At 39.4% G+C, this 24,219-nt stretch overlaps 1 protein-coding gene across 4 annotated transcripts in view; it reads right to left on the bottom strand.

Moving 5' to 3' along the window:
* USPL1 (ubiquitin specific peptidase like 1) overlaps nt 1–24,219 on the bottom strand; it is a 37,487-nt gene that overhangs the window by 4,597 nt on the left and 8,671 nt on the right. For all 4 annotated transcript variants that reach the window (XM_040448133.1, XM_040448134.1, XM_040448131.1 and 1 more), the window contains 4 exons: nt 20,987–21,632; nt 16,884–16,997; nt 12,028–12,157; nt 8,254–8,379 (listed from right to left, as the gene is read on the bottom strand). In XM_040448133.1, the coding sequence (XP_040304067.1) occupies nt 8,254–8,379; nt 12,028–12,157; nt 16,884–16,997; nt 20,987–21,311 (695 nt within the window). In that variant the 5' untranslated portion in view covers nt 21,312–21,632. The remainder of the gene's footprint in view (nt 1–8,253; nt 8,380–12,027; nt 12,158–16,883; nt 16,998–20,986; nt 21,633–24,219) is intronic.

The raw sequence follows: 24,219 nt of genomic DNA, 5'->3' as shown, positions 1-24,219 counted from the left end.
CCTGGTTATACAAAAGACAGTCTGAAGCAAGGAAGTCATACATAACGCTTTCAAGGCTAACTGCACTAATTTTTCTTGAGAACCTCCAGATGTGTGCCTTAATTAGCAATGGAGAACTCACTCTACGAAGTATGTATGTAACAGTAAACCCTTCTCAGAATGGTATCACCGACAGTTGGAAGCCATCATACAATAAGGCTCTAACACAGACCATTAAACAAAAATTGCTCTGTAAGCCACACTGCTGCTTTGGCTTAAAGAAGATCTCACAGTAACATAACTATTCTGCAAAATCACAGGGAAAAATCCAGACCTTTTAGAATTTTCTTGGGCATCCAGTGGCCCAAATGAATTACTTTTGTGAGATGGCATAGGTAATATGGGAAAACAAAGTAACAAACCTAAGACACTGAAATAAACATTTAAAAAATTGCCAATATGCTAATAACTTGTCCTATTTCACTTTTATCTCAAGAAGCAGAGTGGTCCATCAAAGTAAAACTACTCCTTAGGAAGCTTAATTTGTACCTAAGTAGACAAGAAAATAGAACATACTGGTTGATTTACCATAAACTTCAAGACATCCCTAATTTCAAAAATACACTTTATCGTTACAGTCACATGCCAAACCAGAAAACAGAATCCAAAGATGGGCCTCAAATTAACGAAATTTAACAAAGCTCTCATGATTTAAGAAAAATGTCAAATACCCCTTTTCCCAATATTTAAACAGCTGTCAAACTTACTTATCAAAACTTATTCAGCTGAAATGAACTTGAATCAGTGTCCAAAATGCAGATTATTCAGACAAGGAATAATTAGTAAATTATCTCATCGATCATTCTGTTAGAGGAAAGAATCAAGTCTTCAAAATTTAAGTACCTATAAATAACAAGTCCTGCAGAACTGTCTATAATGCTAACCCCCTTTGTTCTTTTACCATATCTGTAGCATCACTTTAAGATAATACTGATTATAGAGGCGCCTGGGTGGCTCAGTCAATTGAGCGTCCGACTTCGGCTCAGGTCATGATCTTGCATTTGTGAGTTCGAGCCCCGCGTTGGGCTCTGTGCTGACAGCTCAGAGCCTGGAGCCTGCTTCCGATTCTGTGTGTGTGTCTCTCTCTCTGCCCCTCCCCTGTTCACGCTCTGTCTCTTAATAACAAATAAATAAAATTTATTATAATATATTTATTATTTAAATATACTATATTTATTATTAATAAAATAAATAAAAAATGAAAAAAAAAGATAATACTGATTATAAAATATACCACTAGGAAAGAGAACTGCTAACTAAACTCTACCACGCCATCAATTTATAGACATACTCCCATTTTAAATATGTGAAAATGTGCCTCTGAATCCGTGATCCACAGTGAAAGTACAGAGATGTTCTCACAGCTTGATATGCAGGCTTCAGGCACCTACTTGACTCCTTAAGTACTAATATCTTTCCAAGATATCTTTTTAAAAAAAAAAATTTTTTTTTTAATGTTTGTTTATTCTTGAGACAGAGACAGAGCGTGAACAGGGGAGGGGCATAGAAAGAAGGAGACACAGAATCTGAAACAGGCTCCAGGCTCTGAGCTGTGTCGGCACAGGGCCCAATGCTGGACTCAAACTCACTGACTGTTAGATCATGACCTGAGCCAAAGTCAGACGGACGCTCAACCAACTGATGAGCCACCCAGGATACCTTCTGTGGCTAGTTACTAAAACATTCTCTCCTGGATCCCTAGATTACGCAAACTTGCCTCCTTAGTAGTGTGAATTACACGTGGAAAGTGTTCAATGGCCAGTATTTTTTTCTTAACGGCATATTTAAAAAAACAGTACAATTTATAATGATGGCATCTTGGATTCAGTAAAATAAAGCATATGCCCCCTCCTCTTCGAGTTTATTTTCCTCTCTGGGTCCCTAGACTCTAGCGTCCTTTAACAGTCACAGATTTCTCCTACCCGTACTTCCAGCTTGTCTCATTTCCAGCCTCGTAGCTGAGGGTACAACTTTACTCTTAAGCTGGCAACAGATTTTGTTCTCAGGCTTCTTGCTACTCGCAATGCCTAGCATGTCGAGGATGATGCTCAGAGCTGAGACTGAGTTAAGCTGAGACTGAACCATAAAAAACCTGGATGGGACAGGTTAACAGAATTGGAATGAGAGTCACAAGAGATTTCAAGCTAAGATCTGCTTGCATTCACCTCCTTAACTTGAGGCTGAACTCCTCCTACTAGAAGGATCTACCCTCAGGAAGAGAAACAGAAAAGAGAAAGAAGCACAAGAGAACCGTGCCAACTGCCCCGCTACTCAGACAGCAGGGCAACACAGAGTCCCTGTCCCACAAAGAGCAGCCAGTTTTATGTAATGGTCTAGATAGAGTACAAGTTTTTTATTTTTATCCCAACTAATGTAATGTAATAATTCGTATTTTAGAAAATGCAGATTTAACAACGTGCACATATACTCCTGAACTGTAATAACAGGCTTTAGGCAAAAAAAAAATCTGCAAATATAATTTTTAAATCTCATTACATTCTAGATCTAATTACATCACTGAACTAGTTCATATTTCAGATTCTATGACAAAAATTGAGGGGTGCCTGGGTGGCTCAGTTGGTTAAGTGCTGACTTCGGCTCAGGTGATGACCTCACGGTTCGTGGGTTCTAACCCCATGCAGGGCTCTGTGCTGACAGCTCAGAGTCTGGAGCCTGCTTCAGATTCTGTGTCTCCCTCTCTGCCCCTCCCCCATTCATGCTGTCTCTAAAATAAACATTAAAAAAAAAATTTAAAAAAAATGTGAGTAAAATCAGGTATAATTAAAGTGAGAGTTGGGGGTGCCTGGGTGGCAGAGTCAGTTAAGAGTCCAACTCTGGATTTTGGCTCAGGTCATGATCTCACGGTTCATGAGATCGAGCCCCATGTTGAGCTCCATGCTCACCAGCACGGAGCCTGCTTCGGATTCTCTCTCTCCCTCTCTCTCTCTGCACGACCCCCCACTCATGCACACATGCACTCTCCCTCTCTCTTAAACTTAAAACAAAAACCTGTAATTTTAACTTTTTTAAAATGTTTTTTTAATTTATTTTTGAGACAGAGTGTGAGTGGAGGAGGGGCAGAGAGAGGGAGACACAGAATCCGAAGCAGGCTCCAGGCTCTGAGCTGTCAGCACAGAGCCCGATGCAGGGCTCGAACTCACAAACCATGAGATCATGACCTGAGCCGAAGTCGGACGTTTAACCGACTGAGCCACCCAGGCGCCCCTTAACTATTTTATATGTCAGTACTCCAACCAAACTTTTGTAGGGAATGGTTCAATTTATCTGCTTGGAAGAAAGTCTCAAAGTCATTGTATTTTAATGATACTTTAATGACACTTTAATAAGCTCTATAAGCACAGAACAGAAACATCTAATTCTCTTCCTATCACTCCCCTACCCTTTACAAAAAGTTATTAAAAAAAAAAAATCATGGCACAAAAACAGACACTCAGATCTAGGGAACAGAATAGAGAACCCAGAAATGGACCCACAAACCTATGGCCAACTAATCTTTTACAAAGCAGGAAAGAATATCCAATGGAATAAAGACAGTCTCTTCAGCAAGTGGTGCTGGGAAAACTGGACAGCGACAAGCAGAAAAATGAACCTGGACCACTTTCTCACACCATACACAAAAATAAACTCAAAATGGATAAAAGACCTAAATGTAAGACAGGAAGCCATCAAAATCCTTGAGGAGAAAGCAGGCAAAAACCTCTTTGATCCTGGCCGCGGCAACTTTTTACTCAACAAGTCTCCAGAGACAAGGGAAACAAAAGCAAAACTGAACGACTGGGACCTCATCAAAATAAAAACCTTCTGCGTAACAAAGGAAACAATCGGCAAAACTAAAAGGCAACTAACGGAATGGGAGGAGGTATTTGCAAACAACATATCAGATAAAGGGTTAGTATCCAAATCTACAAAGAACTTATCAAACTCAACACCCAAGGAACAAATAATCCAGTGAAGAAATGGGCAAAAGACATGAATAGACACTTCTTCAAAGACATCCAGATGCCCAACCGACACATGAAAAAATGTTCATCACTCATCATCAGGGAAATACAAATCAAAACCACAATAAGATACCACCTCACACCTGTAAGTGGCTAACATTAACAACTCAGGTAACAACAGATGTTGGTGAGGATGGGGAGAAAGAGGCTCTCTTTTGCACTGCTGGTGGGAATGCAAACTGGCGCAGCCACTCTAGAAAACAGTATGGACGTTCCTCAAAAACCAAAAACTAGAACTGCCCTACGACCCAGCAATCACACTACTAGGTATCTATCCAAGGGATACAGGTGTGCTGTTTCGAAGGGGCACATGCACCCCAGTGTTTATAGCAGCATTACCAACAATGGCCAAAGTATGGAAAGAGCCCAAATGTCCATCGATGGGTGAATGGATAAAGAAGATGTGGTGTACATACATACATACACACACAGACACACACATACACACACACACAATGGAGTATTACTCGGCAATCAAAAAGAATGAAACTTGCCATTTGCAACTACGTGGATGGAACTGGAGGGTATTATGCTAAGTGAAATTAGTCAGAGAAAGACAAATATATGACTTCACTCATATGATGACTTTAAGACACAGAACAGATAAACACAATGGAAGGGAAGCAAAAATAATATAAAAACAGGGAGGGGGACAAAACATACGAGACTCTTAAATATGGCGCACAAACAGAGGGTTATGGGAGCCGGTGTGGGGAGGATGAGCTAAATGGGCAAGAGGCATTAAGGAATCTACTCCTGAAATCATTGTTGCACCATATGCTAACTAACTTGGATGCAAATTAAAAAAATAAAAGAAAATAAACTTTAAAAAAATATCGAGTACCCGCTATATAACAGGGAGAGATGACACAGTACTGTTTACTGATACATGAAGATTCCATAAAATAATAATAAAATTGGATCATAAAACAACAAAAAAAAATAACTGTTAAAACTGAAGTTTAAATAAATAAACTTTTCAAATTACAATCCAGGGTACTGTGTGACTTAGACTCCTAGTAATGAGGTTTTTTTCAAGTTCTGTAAAGTAAAATTAAATCAGATTCTAAGTTGGTGCTCCATATCACCATGCTCTGAATATAATTCCTAAATAATACACTTAAAGTAGCAGATCTGGCCTTGCTAGATTTAATTCATCTGATTTATCAATGGACTCTTTTTCCAATGGGAATATATTAGAGTGTGGATTACCTGAGACAAGGTGTTCGGGGAACTCACAATACTATTAGTTTTTAGAATGCTGACTGTAAGGTTGAATTATACATGATATCATAATGGATCTAATTACTTTTAAGTTATCCTTAAAAACTATTAAATTTGTTTCTAGATTCCATTCGACAACAATAAATCTTGATTTGTTGAATCTTGTTGTTGAATATGAATTTCAGGGGCTCCTGTGTGGCTCAGCCAGCTAAGCATCCGACTTCAACTCAGGCCATGATCTCGCGGTCCATGAGTTCAAGCCCCGCATCAGACTCTGTGCTGACAGCTCAGAGCTTGGAGCCTGCTTCAGATTCTGTGTCTCCCTCTCTCTCTGCCCCTGCCCCACTCACGCTCTGTCTCTGTCTGTCTCTCGAAAAATATACGTTAAAAAAATAATAATACAAAAAGAATATAAATTTCAAAGTAAAAAACTCAGAGGACTTCAAAAGACCCTGTCGTTTAAAATTTAAGTGAAATTTTACACACTAGTTCAGTTTACTTTTGAATATAGTCAATGTCCAAATTATAAACTCAGCTTATAATTGGCCTGTTAGAACTCTAAACACATTTCACATTGAAACACTTATATTCAACGGATATGTTTCTGGATCAGAGCCTGAATCTCTAATGTAAGTAATGCATCTTATTTGTATAATTAAAAATCGTACGTTGCAATGCATCCAATTAACAGATCAAACAAAATCGGAGTAAAAGTTTATCTTCAATGCTGGTGCGTGAGAAAAAGCAGGTGTAAGTGTCAGATGAAATCACATACACCAGGCAGCCTCAAGCAACCCACCGGTCCAGTACAGGATGGCAGATACCCACACCCTGCTGCCCTTCTACCTCCTTCTCAAGACAGGGCGTAAACAAAAAAGACTCCCACAACACTTCAGTCTCAAAGTTTGAAACCCCAGACAACCAAAACAGACTGTCGACTTTCCATTAAAGGTAGCACCTCTTCTTTTCCATTCAAATGCTATCAAATGATAGCGAATGGGGGGAAAGAAAGGAAAGAAACCGAAAGGGCCAAGAAGGGGAAGAAGACACGAGGAAACAAGCAAACAACAAATATTCTGCAGGCAAAAATTAAAGAGCAACAGGGAAGCGGTAACTGAGCAGAACGGATGAAGCGGTGACGGGAGCGCTGTGGGGTGGGCACACTCAGGAGAAGAGCTTATACATGTCACAGAACCCCTCGAAGACTCAACGCTGATGGGCAACAGATACTGCAGAATGTGGGGTAAGGCCCTGGGCTAAAAACTAGGGTAGTGACAGGAAGAGTGTATCCAGAGCTCCCATGCACCAGGCTCAGAGAGGAACCAGTATAGACCGGAACGCTGGAGCAAAAGATGAAAGGTGGCAGAAGAAAGGTTTCTAGAAAAAAACGTGGGGGAGGATTGCAAAATTGTGAAACATTTAAGTGTTTAGAAAATGTATCAATGAGTGTTTGAAGAATTTGGAAAAATTTCACAATGCATACATAAAAAAAGCAAATGAAAACACAAGGAAATAATTCCAGGAAAACTTAGAAGTTATAAAAGAAATGAAATACAACCACATATACTGCTTGGCTGGAGAGGAAATACACAAGTATTCATAATAATAAATAATGAGTACTGATTACAAAAATCAGTACTGATATCAGTATTACTGATAACAAAAAATGTTATCATGTTGCAAGGACAGGGAGAGGTTAAAAACAGACGGAGCCCAGTGATTGGTGTTAAGAACCCTAGTCTTCAACAACTATAAAAGAAGGAGAATGGGGCGCCTGAGTGGCTCAGTCAGTTGAGCTTGGTCCAACTTCAGCTCGAGTCATGATCTCACGGTTCGTGGGTTCGAGCCCCGCATCGGGCTCTGTGCTGACAGCTCGGAGCCTGGAGCCTACTTCGGATTCTGTCTCCTTCTCTCTCTGCCCCTCCCCACTTGTGCTCTGTCTCTCTGTCTCTCAAAAATAAATAAGTGTTGAAAGAAAAAAAAAGACTGCATAAAAGTGGAATAAGCTTTAAAAAGAAAAGAGAACGAAAACAAAGAGAAACAAAAGGTGGAATAAGCGCACTGTTCTGAAACGTCAAAGTAAATACCGCTTCACAGGTGTAAAGTAGACGCTTATGGGAGAGGAGGTCGGAGGGGCACTGCTCTCTTTCCTTCTAGGTCTTGGCAGTATTAGATTAACCAAGAATGTATTACCTGGATGAAAACAACTCTTTAGGAAAGATTGGAGGGATTTCCTGGCACATCCAAGGGCATGAGAAAAGGTATGAAAAGGTTGATGCCCCTGCTTCTTTGTATCACATTATACCTCCAAACATTTCTTTACTGAGAGTCAGAGGCGAGGATGACTAAACACGAAGGTTACAGGATGCATCTGCGCGAAGTGTATTAACAAACGAGACAAACTGCCTAGAATGGAACTGACCCATGAGCTTAAAATATGGGCTTCTGGTAGCAATTTTAGAAAAGGTAATTGTGACCAGTGGTCCCACTGCGGACAGATAGAAAAGCTGGCAAAATACACTAAAAACACATCTGCTCAAAGGCAGCAGAAAGCTTCCAAGGGGATGAAGAATTAGCAGGCCGAAGTCTGGGAGAAGATGGGAATTCAGACAGATGAGCCTGTGGTTCACCTTTGAGTCATCTTAGTTCTTGAAATCAGATTAAGGAAATCCCAGAATTCTAGTGACTCCAGGCACTTGGCAGAGGAGACAACAACTGATGATTAATATCCTTAAAGGGAGAAAACAAGGTAAAAGAAGGCAAGGCCCCATTAGAGTGGGGTCAGACAGTCACCCTGAGACAGGTGCAGCGGTACTCTGCCTGGGACAGTTTGCTGTCGGCCAGAGTCCACGACGGAGAGGCATTTTGGCAATTCGTAACAACGCAAACTTCTGACAAACAGTTTCAACTCTACAAATTAAATCCACCTTCATTTCGTGCTAAAAATAGTAAGACAATCTTAACTCACTTTTCCAATACCATTTTTCTTATCTGTGACTTATTCCTGCAATTGTTACATGGACCAAAATGGGCAGCATTAAGTGGGTGCCACTCGGGGATGACATTTGTAAAGGTGACCAGATTCTTCATGTATCTGTAAAACAGAAGACATAAAGCAACTTAAATTCGTTTACATTAATTTTAATCAATGCCTAAACCTTCATTCATTTATTTATACTTCCCTATTCCCCCATATCCCGTGATCAATCAATATGCTAACGTTCCTCGCACACCCTAGTAAAGCTCTCTGTGAAGACCCTCCACAGTGACTCCTGTACTTTTTCAGCTGTGAGATGAAGACAATATGAAAGGCAGGGTTTCTCAAGAACAATACTGACATTTTGCGCTGGGTATTTCTTTGCTGTGAGGCATCTGTCCCATGCACTGGGGCTGTTGAGCACCATCTCTGGCCTCTACCCACTAGATGCCAGTAACAGCCTCCAAGTGTAGCGACCGTTAGCTCCAAACACCGCCAAACGTCCCACGAGGTGCAAAACAGCCCCTCGCTGAGAACCACCGCTTCCAAATTGATTACGAGCTCACCCCTTACCTACAAAATTACAATCTGGCTACCCGTATGGACAGCCATAAAGGAAAAAAGACAGTTCCAAATGTATAATCACGAACACATACAACTTAACTTTCTTGATCTTTAAAAAATTAGAATGCCAGTTGTGGCAGAATTTTGTTTTCCCAGATACAGAAGTTCCAAATTTGCACTTTAGTCTAGATACCTGACAGCAAGAGGCACCTAAAATGATCTTTCAAGATGTACACTACATCAATTGGGTCTACTTTAATAAAAAAAAACCTTTAAAGGGGCAATTAATTACCTAATAGACATTAGTTTTTTCCTCAACAATAACAACAAATGATTGATCAATCGTAAGTGACATCAGCACAGGCTATTACAAATACAGCAGTTCTCAGGGAAGCTAACATTTTAAAAGCGAGCAGCATAAAGTTATCAACAAAATGGAATGATTTATTTCTACTAAATTTTTAGTGCTCACAGATGACTGTTAAGGCTCCCATTTTTTAGTCTATAAGGGGGAGTTTGTCTCTGCAAATAAATGTTCATGCTCCACATGACAGCTAACGTTTTTGAGCACGTACTATGTGCAGGGCAGGGCGTTTACGCTCCTCTCCCAAACAACCCTAAGTGGCAGATACTATTCTTATCCCCATTTTACAGTTGAGGAAAGTGAAACAGACTGCATATCAGATGATAAATGACCGAGTTGAGATTTTAATCCAGGGAGTCTGACTCCAAAGACCATGTAAATAACTGCCTCCAGAATATACCTTATAAATCAAGTAACAGATCTTAAACTGGCACCAAAAAAAGCAGCACAAAACCCAGTGAGTTTGCTGGATATTCTCACGTTGGATTAAGTGGAAATAGTTTTAAACTATGATATATTAAGATTTAATGAAATGCCACTTCATGTTAGCTTTTCCTCTAGAACTACTTATTTTTAGAACAAAGGAATTAAAAAAAATAAAACCAGAAACCAGCAAACTCAAACAGCCAGTGGCTTCTTTCCCCTGAGCCCTCTGAGATTTTTTAACACACCTCCAAAATGCTCTTGTATTCAAAGTATTCAAAGTAACTTAATGCAGCCAACAGATCAAAATAATTACTAAGTCACTGGCCCTCAATAATGTGTTTATATGTTATCTCCCTAACTAACTGGTCTGAATTTGGCCAGATAGAGATTATTTCTGTTGAGTTCCTGGCATATAAAACATACTCAATGAAAAGCTGTCAAACAACTCAGATGTAGACTTTGGAAAAGCTGTAATTAAGCTGATTTTAATCATCAAGCTTGTTTGTATTACTTAAAATCCAGGTGGTGATTAGGGAGTGTGTATACGACAGTGAGCAAGAAATCGAGGCCAGAAAACGTAAGCCTGAGTTTTGCCATCTACTAGTGTGTGTCACCTCGGGTGTCTGTCTACCCCCTTTTCAAGGTTCAGTTTCCCTATCTGTCAAATGAGGAGAAAATTAGATAATTTATATAAACCAGTGACAGAAGACCGAGTTCTTATACTCACTTACAGAAAACTATTTTAAGTCCTAGGTGTGAGTGAGTGCTCATTCTTACTCTGTTCTACTACTTTTGAGTCAACTGGTAAAAAACAAATGTCTTCTGGTTCTGTTGCTTGCATTCCCTAGAACATTCTCTCAGACTTGACTCTCCTTGAGTGATGCTTAAATACCAAAAATAATCTCAATTTAGATAATGAATATCTAAATGGTTTTCTCTCACATTTTTATTTAATAATGTTAAATAATTTTAATTTTAAATATGTTATTTAATAATTTGACTCCAAATTTTCTAATTTGCTAGTAGGTGGGTGAGTTTAAGGCAAGAGGAAAGTATCGATCTCCATGACAGTAATTTGAATAAATGACCAACAAAACCAGTTTGGTGATTTTAACTGCCAGTCAGCAACTTTCTCACGTATGGACAGAGTGAAGGTGTCATGTGTGATGAAAACTTTCTCTGACTCCTCTTTCCAAACCAACTTTCTCTCCTTGTTATGTGGCTCAGTGTATGGAAGAGAAATTGCCGCTTTCTTCTCCATGGTTCCTCTCAAGTCCCAGTCTCAGGGCATAAAATGATTGTGCGCCCATCAGGACCCCTCTAATCCTCACCCAGAGCATCAGGGAAGTAGGAAGCAGGCTGAGACAGCTCACATGCAAGAGGATTTTGGCGGTGGCTGGTCTTTCGCGGAGGAGCGGAAGAGGCTAAGTTCTTCTCAGAACTACTGCCAGACTCCCAGAGCCTCAAATCAGTTTCCGTGAGGTTAAAAAAGGTAACCGAACAAAAACCCTAGTTGCTAACAGAGGAAACAAAACACGTATCATTTCAGGCAATTCTAAAAAGTATTCTTACTCCGCAGGGAATCCAGATTGGGGGTTGTGGGAGAATGCACTGCCCTTCCCATCTGTCCCCACGGAAGAAAACTCCTACTAAGTAACCCCGCAGACCATGGTTTTTTACTCTTCCAGTTGAAAGAAGCAAGCAAATTACAGTTTCTGGGGCTCAAATTTTTCCACTGATTACTTATTTATTTGAATTTTTAATGTTTATTTTTGGGAGAGAAAGAGACAGAGCACGGGCAGAGAGAGAGACACACACAGAATCCGAAGCAGGCTCCAGGCTCCAGGCTCCAAGCTGTCGGCACAGAGCCCCATGCAGGGCTCGAACTCATGGACTGTAAGATCATGACCTGAGCTGAAGTCGGATGCTTACCGACTGAGCCACCCAGGCGCCCCTCAAATTTTTCCTTTTAATCTTACTGGTGGGGAGACGTTAAGATATGGTAGGATATTTTTTTTCTAAACATTTTTATTTATTTCTGAGAGACAGAGAGAGACAGAGAGTGAGTGGGAGAGAGACAGAGAGAGAGGGAGACACAGAATCTGAAGCAGGCTCCAAGCTCTAAGCCGTCAGAACAGGGCGTGACACGGGGCTTGAACCCATGAACCGTGACATCATGACTTGAGCCTCAGCTGGACGCTTAACCACCTGAGCCACCCAGGCACCCTGGTAGGAACTTTTACTGAGGGCAGAAGGAACCAGGGAGAGAGCAATGCCACAAATCGAAGTTTCATTAAAATTTTATTACTCAGAACTATTTTCAATAGAATGAGTCCATTTTTAAAAAGAGAAATAAGAAAAATATAAAAAATTTAAAATTTAAAAAAATAAATAAAAAGAGAAAAACTAACCTGCTTTGATACTTGTGCCCACACTGTGAGCATTCAAAATTCCAAGAGAAAGAATACATGAAAAGCTTTTCAATGAGGGGTTCCATTTTTAAGAGCAGGGGAAGTGCAAACACTGGGCTTTCCATATCACCTATAAAAAGAAAAGGGAAAACTATTGTTCATAATTGACTGAAAAAAGTAAACCCAAATCATTAACTGTTATCTCTTCTCACTACATTCACAGTACAATATATGTGAACACATGAATATATGACAGAGTAAGTTGCTCACAGTGGGGCAAGGGGAAGTTTTTAAAGCATTTCTCTAAAAATGTCTATCATAAAGATTTAATTATCACTTCAGTCCCCGTCTTCCATTTTTCGTGGCGGACACCTACGAAAACTTTTTAAGACAAAAGACACAAAGACCCATACTATCTCCTCAGAGCTGTTAACAGCTCTAGAGTATTATAAAAATAAAGCAAAAATACACAGCTTGCCACAGATACTAAAACTAGTACACCTGGTGAAACACTGGAGAATAATGGCAGACGTGGACAAAACCATTAAAAAGCCACTTCTGTTCCAACCGTCTTGTTCCACGTGTGAAGGACGTGACACACAGGGTTCACGGGCCGGCCTCAAATCTCCCTGCTCTTCTTCTATCACTCTTCTTAAAATCTTTTAACAGTTAAAATTAAACTTCAATGACTTTAAGACTAGAGAAGATCTGAATCCTGGTGTCCTTGAAACAAAAACTGGACAGTGAATCGGGTCCTCCAGTTTTGAGATCAGCAGGCAAATTAAATAGGAAGATTTACATTCTCCTCTTACACTTGTTCTCCAGTTGGTTTCTTGCCTTTCTGTCCTCAGGGGAGCTTAGATGGTGCCGTACTGACCCAGCCCTAGAAAGAACTGGAGTCCTTCCCTTCCCTACCTGCCCGGGAACAGTCTCGCTTCCATGGTCCAGTTCTCCCCCTGGCCTGCAGCTACCACAGCCTGGAACGCGGCCAGGAGGAGTCACCTTGGCAGGATGCAAATGCAGAGCAGGTGTTACTGCCGGAGCACACTCTATACCAGTAGTTACAAAGGCTATTTTAACAGTCGCCTTTGTGGTATAGCCCCACAGCTATTTCCATACAAAAATAAAAATCAAAACAAAATTTTTGTACGTAGAAATAAATGCCAATCAATCTCCTAAACACACGTAAACAGCGTAAACAGGGAACAGTACAGCATGTCTGTAACAGTTACTAGCATCTAAATGCTTACTCTACCGTAGCTAAATATTAATTGAGAAGCAACTAATTTATATTTCTTAATGACAACATAGAATCTGCAAGTCTAAAAATACATAAAGTTCTCAGTAAATCAAAATACCATAAAAGAAAAAAATCATAAAAGAGCTCAAAACACACTGTTAAATAAGCTATATGCATACAGATCATTTTCGGTAATTTATATAGCTCCTAAATTAACCTTAATTATTTTTCCTTTGTTTACAACTCTTATGGGTATTAAGCATAAAGCATTTACTAGAGAACACGTAATACCAATTAATTCCAATTTTTATAACTTCCTGCTGAAGTCAGTTAAGTGGTTTCTTTGACTCTAGTATCTTCAGCCCAACTCCTACCCAACTACCTAGTTTTTCATATTTCCCTAAAATACTATCATTTGCCATGATGCAAATCTTTCAGTGACGTTCTGCTGCCCAGCTAGTCAAGTCTTCTCTTCTGCTCATTGTTTTTGTTTTTTTTAAACCAATGTACAGAGTTCTTTAGAAGATATCCAGGATATTATTTCTTTGTTCTATTTTTGCCCAGAGGTTTTAAACTTCAATGTAATCGTATCTACCACTATTTTATGTACCTTATTTAGGAAATTCTTCTCCACTGAGTGGAAAAATATTCAGCCATATTCTTTACCAAAGTGTTAGAATTCTGCTTTTTCATGTTTAGGTCTTTTTTCTTTTTAATTCATTTAGAGAGAGCGAGAGAGCGCACGCGAGCGCAAGTCGGGGAGGGGCAGAGAGACAGGGAGACAGAACCCCAAGCAGGCTGCCTGCTGTTGGCGCAGAGCTCTATGTGGGCCTCCAACTCGAGAACTGTGAGGTCATGACCTGAGCCGAGCCACCCAGGCACCCCTGAAGTTTAAGTCTTTAAATGGGCTGAAATTTCTTTCTGATTACAGTGTCAAGTAGGGATCCAACTTCCCCCCTGTCTCAGGAACAAACTGTCCCAACACCATTTACTGGACGGCCTTTTTCCTTCCCCTACTTATCTACATCACCACCTCTGTCACAGGAGGTAAGCAAAAAGGGAGGGTTTCATCTGGACTCTATTCTATTCTACTGGTCTGTGTATCCTTACACTAGTACACAAATCTCAAAGACTAAATTAATCTTTAAGATTACATAAATAAATCCAAACGAGAACAATATTAGCTTTATCTTTAAAAAAAAAAAATTAGACATTAGAAAGAGAAAACTAAGTTGAAGAGCGCAGTTACCTTTGTGGAGAGGTAAGGAAGAACTGAACAGGAAAGCGTACAAAGGGGGCTTAGCTTGTATTTGTAATGTTTTATATTTCTTAAACTGCAGGGAGGGGGAACAGAGAGGACAGCCTACGATGCATTTTTTAAAAACAATAATCAAAACGATGCAAATCTTTTGCTATGGCTCATCTTAAAAATGTAACCAACATTCGGGGTCAGTACAGATTCTCTTTCTCTTTCTTTAGTACTTTCAAACACACATTGACACTCAGAATGAGAACACAAACACTGTATAATTTTAAAATGCTCTTTTTAAGTTTATTTGTATTTATTTAGCACAGATTAGATTTCACTGGTAAGATCTTAAGCTCTAACATAGCACCCAGTACTGTGCAATGAGTAATATGAACACAAACAAGAGAGGAATTCTACTGTATTAGAAGAGCTGTATGCATGCCCAACTGCTATGACTGCACAAAATAAGAATTTAAAATTCCCTTCTCTGGGGGTGCCTGGGTGGCTCAGTGGGTTGAGCATCCGACTTCGGCTCAGGTCATGATCTCACAGTTTGTGAGTTCGAGCCCTGCATCAGGTTCTGTGCTGACAGCTCAGGGTCTGGACCCTGCTTCAGATTCTGTGTGTGTCTCTCTCTCTCTCTCTCCCTCTCTCTCTCTTTCTCTCTCTGCCCCTCCCCCACTCACGTTCTCTCTCTCTCTCTCTCTCTCTCTCTCTCTCTCTCTCTCAAAAATAAATAAACATTAAAAAAAAAAAAAACCCACAACATTTAAAAATCCCTTCTCTGTTACATAGAAAACCAGGCCCAAGGCAGCAGTGGAGCAAGACACAACCTTGCTCCAAATATAATGATCAGGACTAAGAAGGGTGGTGATTCAGACTTGGGGAGAAACCACTCTTGAATTCAACTGGGAACTGGAGCGGGAACCCTGAATAAAACATCTCCGGTCACTCCAGGAGGGAGGCGATACCTGCAAAATGCACCACGGGAGCCCCTCAGTCTGCACTCTGGTAATCTTATGGAAAAGGCTCCTCTGTGATGAGTATCCACCCAACAGATCAGGGGTTGGGGGTAAGAACAGGGACTGAAGGAACCTCAAGAAAACTTTCGGGCTGACAGCAGTGTTCTCTACCTTGATTGTGGTAATGGTTCCACACACCGTATACGTTTAAAAAGAGTTTTACTACATCTAAATTATACTTTGCTAAAAAGGAAAAAAGAATTTTCATCGCATCTGAGATCCTACCTGATAATAAGTTACAAAAGCCCTTTAGACCTAAAGGAGATAATGCCAAAGATTTGGCAAATCAAATTTCAGTTTATTATTTTAGGGACAGAGGAAACACAAACATAGGAGCTCACGGAAAACAAAATAATAAAAGTAGGGGACAGAAATGTGAGACCAAAGATACTACCATTTACATGGTTTTTACCATGTAAAAACCAAGGTTTTTTACAAAAAGACCTTGCTTCCAGATGCAGTATCTGAGTCTGATGAAATAGATTTTTCTCACTGAGAGAAAAATTTGAAGGCATTGATATTTTATATAATTTAATATGGCTAATATACTAATAGAGGGATCCTGTATTTTTTACCACAACACAATGTTAGTAGAAGAGTCAATACAAGGATAAAGAGAAATAAAACAAAAGGCAATACCCTTTAAAAAAAATCACTACTGGCTCTTCTTTGCAATACCCCAAAACTTGAGAAACCCCGGGACTCTAGCACCCCTAGCTCCACGATGCTCCAAGGCCAGATCATAGAGAACAAAGCAGGTCTCGTTACGGTGCCCTTCTTAAAAGAAAGCTTTCCCAAAAGCTCATCAGGATATTTCTCCTCATATTCTCTTGGTGAAAATTGGGTACGGCAATTCTTCAACCAATCCCCGGCAAGGGAAGTCCAATTACTATGGCTGGGTTTAGATCAGAGCTTCTCAACCCTGTCCATCCTTAAGAATCACACGGGGCTTCTAAGCCGCATCCCTGAGATTCTTAGTTAATGGACGTCAAGTACTTTTCAATGCCCTAGGTACTTTTTAATGCATCGTCAAGGTTGAAGACACTGAATCAGTCTACTGGAGGTAAGTATTAGAAAAGCAACCAATGGTGTCCACCCCCTGAGTATCCATCTGGTTCTGAGAACTGCATCCACTTTCAAGGGTAGAACACAAGCCTGCATATTCATACGGGACAGCTCTACCCAACAAATGATTTAACCAGCGGGAGGCTCCGAAACGAAACTACACAGATTTTTTCTCCCAAGAATCTAATCACCCAAAGTAATAAAATAGTGTATTTCCTTATGGCGTAAGGATTTCTTTATGATAGATGAGTAAAACAGTTAAATTACACAAATTACTTACCTAATGTGCATCTAAGCTGAGGCTGAAGCCTAATGAAAATTTCATCTCTGACTTCATTCAGACAGGTCTCTATCTTTGCAAATACTTCTGAAGGAAGCTTTTTACAATCTCCATCTAAAAATGAAATACAGATTATCAACTTCTCATCAATCTGTATCTTCCACAGAAAATTAAGACATTACCAAGAATGAAAGTTCATCAGAGTCAATATACTTTGTAGAGACGAAATGGAAAACACAAAATTTCCTTGATTCTTATTCCTCTGTGTTATACCATTTACTGCCTTAATATTTCCTCAGCCCAGCATCATTAGTAGCAATTCCATGAGCTAACATCTTTGTGCTTGAGTAAATCTCAGTGCAAAGCTTTCCTCATCCAAATAACCACAGGCCTAGCAAAAGAGCTAAGCTTTCAGATAAGTGTGCCTACCTCTGAAACAGCTGAAGCTACGTCTTGTCTTGTGATTATTACTTATGTTAGAGACATCTAGTCATTTATTTTTTTGTAGAACTTTTATCAAACTTAGCCAGATCACAGGAGCAAATAAAAGTATAATTATTTCCCAAACTAACATTTGGTATATATAGCTCCCTCCTTCTATTGTCTCTGGGGGGTGGCGGGCAGTGAAGGAGTCTTCAATGACAGCATAATGTTTATACAGTTCTGCTTACTTAATGTTTACACATCCTGCTTACTTCACATGAATTTGCATCATTAAAAATTTTGTAGGCTAGTTATTACACTCCAACTGAACCACAGTTTTATTAAAAATTTCCCTAGTGCCGGACGTTTAAGTTGCTTCTTTTTTCACGATTATAAATATTGTCGTAATAAACGACTTTGGGGCACATACCTGTCCACGTTTTTATTCATTTCTTTAGGGTTAAAGTCCTCATAATGGAACTATTGTGACAGAAAACTAAGATTAATAAGAAAACTATTTTGAATCAAAGCCACCATATGCACCTGACTCTAGTTATTCTTAAGCTACAAAAGACTTCACCGAAACCTCTTACAAATAATTCATATAGCCTGATCACACTCTGTTGGTATGTTTTACTACGAAAATACCTGGATTCCCCTATAATATGAAGTAAGTATAAACTGGAACTTTTATTTGACCGTGCCAAAAAGAGAAGAGAAAACTTACAATTCAAAGTAAGTCAACTTAAATGTAATTACAACCATATTATACAAGCTACAACTACTCTGTTAAAAAATTAATGATTGAACATATAAAATGGGTGAAGTAAACAGAATTAAGAGTATACTTATTGTGATGAGCACTGAGTAATACACGGAACTGCTGAATCATTATATTGTACACCTGAAACTAATATAACACTGGATGTTAATTATAGTGGAATAAAAAAACACACACAAAAAGTGGCTATGCTTTATACAAAAATAAACATAATTAAAATGAATGCAAGTCCATTTTGAACGAGAAATATGCTCTTCTGCAATAATCAACTGAACTGTCAGCTAACTCCGTACTGGGGTTCCTATAATCATAGAAATACAAAGAAAAAACAAAAGCAAAAATGGTCGTGAAAAACTGGATTTTAAAAATTACAAAAAATTCAATCTCAAGGAAACTCAAACTGAAACAAAATATCTGACAAAATTATAACTTTTAAAATGTTTATACCCAAAGGTGATCTGAGTGCTCTGGGATGTTTTCCTCTACATATAATGGAGTCATATGTTGATATAACCCTTCTATAAAGCCTTTCAGAAAGATTCTTTATATTCACATTTTAATATCCCTTCTAGGATAAAATCAGCAGTGGATTCAAAGGATATATGGATATTTGTCATGAAGCTTATTCAAAACTGAAAAAATAATAAGCAGCCTGAATGGTCAACAATACATATGGAAGTACAATATATATATTTTACATATGCAGGACGTATATATAAAAGACTGCAACACCAAAGTCACGCTGAATAAACGTAAGGATTCTTGCCCCTACCAGAGAGAAAGACCTCAAAAAGCCACAATAATTAAAATAGTGTGGCATCAGTGCAGGGACGGAAACATGGTCAACAATGGGGGAACTATGTATAAGACTGACGTAACAGACTGCATTTACCAAAAACAAGATGAAAAAGGTGAGGATTCTTGGGAAAACAATGTGTAAGATTTATATAAAAGACTGCATTGCATGATCAAAACCAAGCTGAATAAAGATGAGGATTCTTATACTTCCAGGCAGCAAGACCTAAAAAACCCCAATAATTAAGAGTGTGGTGCTGACACAAGGACAAAGTAACCAAGAAAACAAAACTGCACAAATAAATGGACGGCTATATGACATAGGTGGCCTGGCAGGTAAATTGAAGAAAAAAGCGGAGCTGGACAATGGGGGGAAAAGGGGATCTTTATCATGCACAAAAGGTAACTTTAGCTGAATTAAAAATTCCACGTTGGGGTGCCTGGATGGCTCACTTGGTTGAGCATCCTACTTTTGGTTTCGGCTCAGGTAATGATCTCACAGACTGTGGGTTTGAGTCCCACGTCGGGCTCTGTGCTGCTGGTGTAGAGCCTTCTTAGGATTCTCCTTCCCTCTCTCTCTGCCCCTCCCCGCTTGCACGCACTCTCTCCAAATAAACAAATAAAACTTGAAAATAATTCAATGTCAACCACAAATCTTTCTGACTTTTCAGTGAAAATATAGGTGAATAACTTTCTGATCTTGGGAAAAGGAATGACTCCTTTTAAATGTCGTATTACTAGCTACAAAAGGAAAGATTAACAATTTCTGTACAAAAGATATCTTTAGAAAAGTGAAAACACAAGATACAAATTGGGAGATTTAGCAACACATACCTGATACAAAGATAACAACAAAGACCCATAGAAATCAAACAAATAAGAACATGACAACTGAACAAATAGCGGTAAGACACAGGCATTTCACAAGAGGGAACATGTGATCAATGCTACACATGAAGAGCTGTCCAACCTCTTTAAAATTTGGGAAAGGCAGAGAGGTTGGTGGAGGATGGGCTAAACAGGTGAGGGAACTAAGGAGTGATGAGCACGGGGTGATGAACAGAACTGCTGACTCACCCTACGGTACTTCCGAAACTAACGTAACACTGTGTTAACTGGAATGAAAATAAAATTTGGGAAAGGCAAATCAAGACGACAACCCATTTTACATCAAATAGCAAAATTCTCTAAATGTGAAAATAACCAAGGGAGAATATATGGATCGGGAAGATAAGGAAGATCTCTTGCACATTGTTAATGGGAGTGCTGGTACAAGCACTTTGGAAAACAATCTGCCATTGTCTTGTCAATCTGAACTCAGATTTGATTCCATTCCTACGGTATACTCAAGAGAAACTCTCTAGATGAGCCCAGGTATTTACAATGGCAAAGAACAACTCAATGACAGTTGAATCAATAAATATACTGATATATTTACAAAATGTAAACTTATAGCAACAAAAAATAACAAACCACCAATACACGCCAACTTCATAGATAAATCTTTATAAAAAGAAAAAGAAGGCCCCAGAAGACATACCGTACAACATCGTTTGTATAAAATTCAAAACAAACTGAAGTAGGCAATATACTGTTTAGCAATACATACATAAAAGAAAAAAACAGAATGATAACCCATATTTGGGAATAATGATTTCCCCTAGGGGAGATGGAGGGTGGGATGGGGAGGAACACATAGGAGGTTAAATAATCGAGAATATACTAATTCTTCTTGAGTTGGGAGGTGGCTTCATGGGTATCCTATTTTATAAGAAAAAAACTATATATGCCCTTAATTGAGAATAGAGATTTTGGGGGAGTTGTGGGATAATGAGTGACGTGTATCTGTATCTTTTCCACACGTATGAGACAAAACTGAAGATCAACCTCTGTGGCTCAGTCGCTTGAGCTTCCAACTTCAGGACAGGCCATGATCTAATGATTCGGGAGTTCAAGTCCTGCACCAGGTTCTCTGCCATCGGCGCAGAGCCCACTTCCGATTCTCTGTCTCCCTCTCTCTCTGCCCCTCCCCCACTCGCTCTCCCTCTCAAAAATAAAAACATGTGAAAATAAATAGAGAGAGAAATAAAATATTATTACCAACCTTTAACTCCTTCCAATTGATTGGTGTGCAGAAGCTCGCTTGCTTGATTATACTTCGTAAACAACTGCCAGAACACAGAGTCCTCATTAGAACACAGGTCAGTCACAGTGTTCTTTAACCCTTCCAAGTGCACCAGTGCTGACAGAATACAGTCTAACCAACAGAGAGCATTAGCATTTTTCCATTGGACGTAGGAAGACTGGCAAAGTGACGTACATTTGCTCTCCAACAGCATTTCCAGTTCAGATGTGCATCCTTCATTGTGAGGGGAAATCCCTCCAGTTCCAGAAACATCAACTGTAGTAGGAGCTTCTTCAGCAGCCATGTCAATAACATCAGCCTCCAAACTCTCATTCTGTTCCAAGGAACCAACTGTCCTGTCTGGGTGCTGTGGTCCACTGTGTGGTGAATCAGGTAAGCTTGACGAGGTTTCACCATACGTTTCTCCATCGCGTTTGCTGTTCAAACCTTGCTCACCGTCAGTAACAGTGTGATTTTTAGTCTTTTTGGCATTTGCTAAAAGAGGTGAATCTTTATAGCTGGTTTCCAAGAACTTTCTTTTTTGAGACTTATTTGGAGTGTGATAATCTTCCAAATCAGGGGAAATTAAGTTATTAAGTGATTTAGAGCCCAAAGGGTAGATGCACTAGAAAGAAAAAATAAAATGATAAAAACTACAAAAAAAGTCAAATAAGCTCAAGTTTTATATTACAGTTTCTATGTCATGAAATGTATGTATAAAATTTCAGCATTAATATAATTTTATCAATCTAAATTTAAAGGACCTAGGAATTTAACCAAAATTTTGGCCCCCAAAAGAGTTAATCTTCCCTAATTTGAACAATCAAGGGTTTAATCTGATCCACACTAGAGTAAGCTAACAAGGAAAACATACATTTTTCTGCTTTAATAAAAAATCTAATGCTGAGTGAATTAACAATTTCAACAATTTAAAGAAACATTCTATGATAAGTGTTACTCCTTTTGGGGCAGGTACACTGCATAACATTACAAACTGGAAAAGTGTTTTTAAATAAAAAAAGCTGCATGAGTAATTTCTGTGTCTCTTAATTTTAAAACTGAATGTTAGGGGCGCCTGGGTGGCTCAGTCAGTTGAACGTCTCTAGATTTCGGCTCAGGTCATGATCTTGCGGTTCATGGGATAAAGCCCTGCATGGGGCTCTCTGCTGACAGCACAGAGCCTGCTTGGGATTCTCCCTCTGCCCCTCCTCCACTTGCACTCTCTCAAAATAATAAATAAATGTTAAAAAAAATAAAACAGTATTAATCTGAAAGCACATCAGCATTATCAATTTTACATCCTTACTGGATCTAAGACTCAATCTGGGTGAATTTTAACAACTTCATCACATCTCACTATGTGTTAACACAATTTCAGCCAAATATCAAAAGTGTAGACAAATCACTTAGTTTGAAAACTAGCAAAATATTTTAAAAAACAAATTCAAGAAATCTATATACTATGTGTCATTTAAAATGCCTTCTTCTACACAAGCATGCTAACTGCTATCCTGGTGGCCTCTAATGAGCTACAGAACTACCCCACCTGGTATTCACGCCCTGATAGGGTCAGTCCCCCCAACATAACGCTCTGGGTTTAGCCATGTGACCAGCTTAGATGGGATGTTACCAAGCATGATGCACGTGGAAGCCTGGTAAGTATAGGCTCATTGGGCTAGTCCTTTTGGAACCCTCCTTCTGGAACACTCTCTCTTAAAGAAGTCCCATCCATCATACTGTGAGGAGCCCAAGTAGCCCCATGGAGAAACCCTTATGGAAAAGAACTGAGATCTTGGCTGACTGCCTACGCGGAGTTCCCTGTTGGCAAACAGTACTGACACCAGCCATGTGGACATTTTAGGTGTCCCAGCCAACAGCAGGTAAAGTGTTAAGAACTACCTGGGGAGCCCACAGAATCATGAGGAATAAGTAAAGCCATTAAGTTTTTTTAGTCACTAGGTTTTGAGCAACAGACACTGAAATGCATTAAACGCTTTCATTTAAAGTAGAGCTGCTTCTATACAAGTGAACGCCATTAACGCTGTACTAAGGAAATTCTTTAGTTCAATAGGATAAGTTCTGGATTCTTCTGTTACCAGCTAGTAATGCACTCACCATCAGCTAACAACTTGTCTCTCAACTTTATGCCCTGAGATTATTTCCTAAATCCTACTGTATGTCAGAAAACAGAGAACACTTTAAAAGCGATAACAACTGGGGCGCCTGGGTGGCGCAGTCGGTTAAGCGTCCGACTTCAGCCAGGTCACGATCTCGCGCTCCGTGAGTTCGAGCCCTGCGTCGGGCTCTGGGCTGGTGGCTCGGAGCCTGGAGCCTGTTTCCAATTCTGTGTCTCCCTCTCTCTCTGCCCCTCCCCCGTTCATGCTCTGTCTCTCTCTGTCCCAAAAATAAATAAAAACGTTGAGAAAAAAAAAAAAATTTTTAAAGCGATAACAACTATATATTCATAGTTATAGATAGGTATATATATACAGAAAAATCGAAAGCAGGACCTCAAAGAGATACTTGCACACCCTTATGCATTGCAGCACTATTCACAATAGCCTAGAGGTGGAATCAACCCAAATTTCCATGAATGAACAAATGGATAAAGAAAATGTGGTATAGTCAGGGGGGCGCCTGGGTGGCTCAGTTGGCTAAGAAAATGTGGTATATACATACAGTTGAATATTACTTAGCCCTAAAAAAGCAAAGGAATCTGTCACAAGCTACAACATGGATAAACACTGAGGACTAAGAGTCAATCACAAAGACAAATATAGTATGATTCCACTTACATGAGGTACCTAAAGTAGTCAAATCCATACAGACTAAAAGTAGAATAGTGACTGCCAAGGGGTCAGGGGAGGGAAAGGGCGAATTGTCACTCAGTGGGTACAGAATTTGAGTTTTTCAAGACGATAAAGTTCCAGAGATCTGTCGCACAATAACGGGAATATAAGTAACACTCCCGAACTGTACACTTAAAAATGATTAAGATGGTAAAATTCATAGTTTTTTTTTTTTTTTACATTAAATGAAAAAAAAATTTACAACAAATTTAAAACTAAAAAATCTTAATCGGTCTCAAACAGAGTTAAAATAATGTTGTGCACATCCTACCAGCACCCCTTCTTAATTAAAAGCAATAAACCATAGGGCACCTGGGTGGCTCAGTTAAGCGTCCAACTCTTGATATCAGCTCAGGTCAAGAT

Source organism: Herpailurus yagouaroundi, unplaced genomic scaffold, assembly GCF_014898765.1.
Source record: "Herpailurus yagouaroundi ecotype Mexico unplaced genomic scaffold, PumYag 197, whole genome shotgun sequence".
Classification (NCBI taxonomy): Eukaryota; Metazoa; Chordata; class Mammalia; order Carnivora; family Felidae; genus Herpailurus; species Herpailurus yagouaroundi.
The sequence above is the reverse complement of the archived record's forward strand: the minus strand, read 5'-3'. Positions and strand labels throughout refer to the sequence as shown.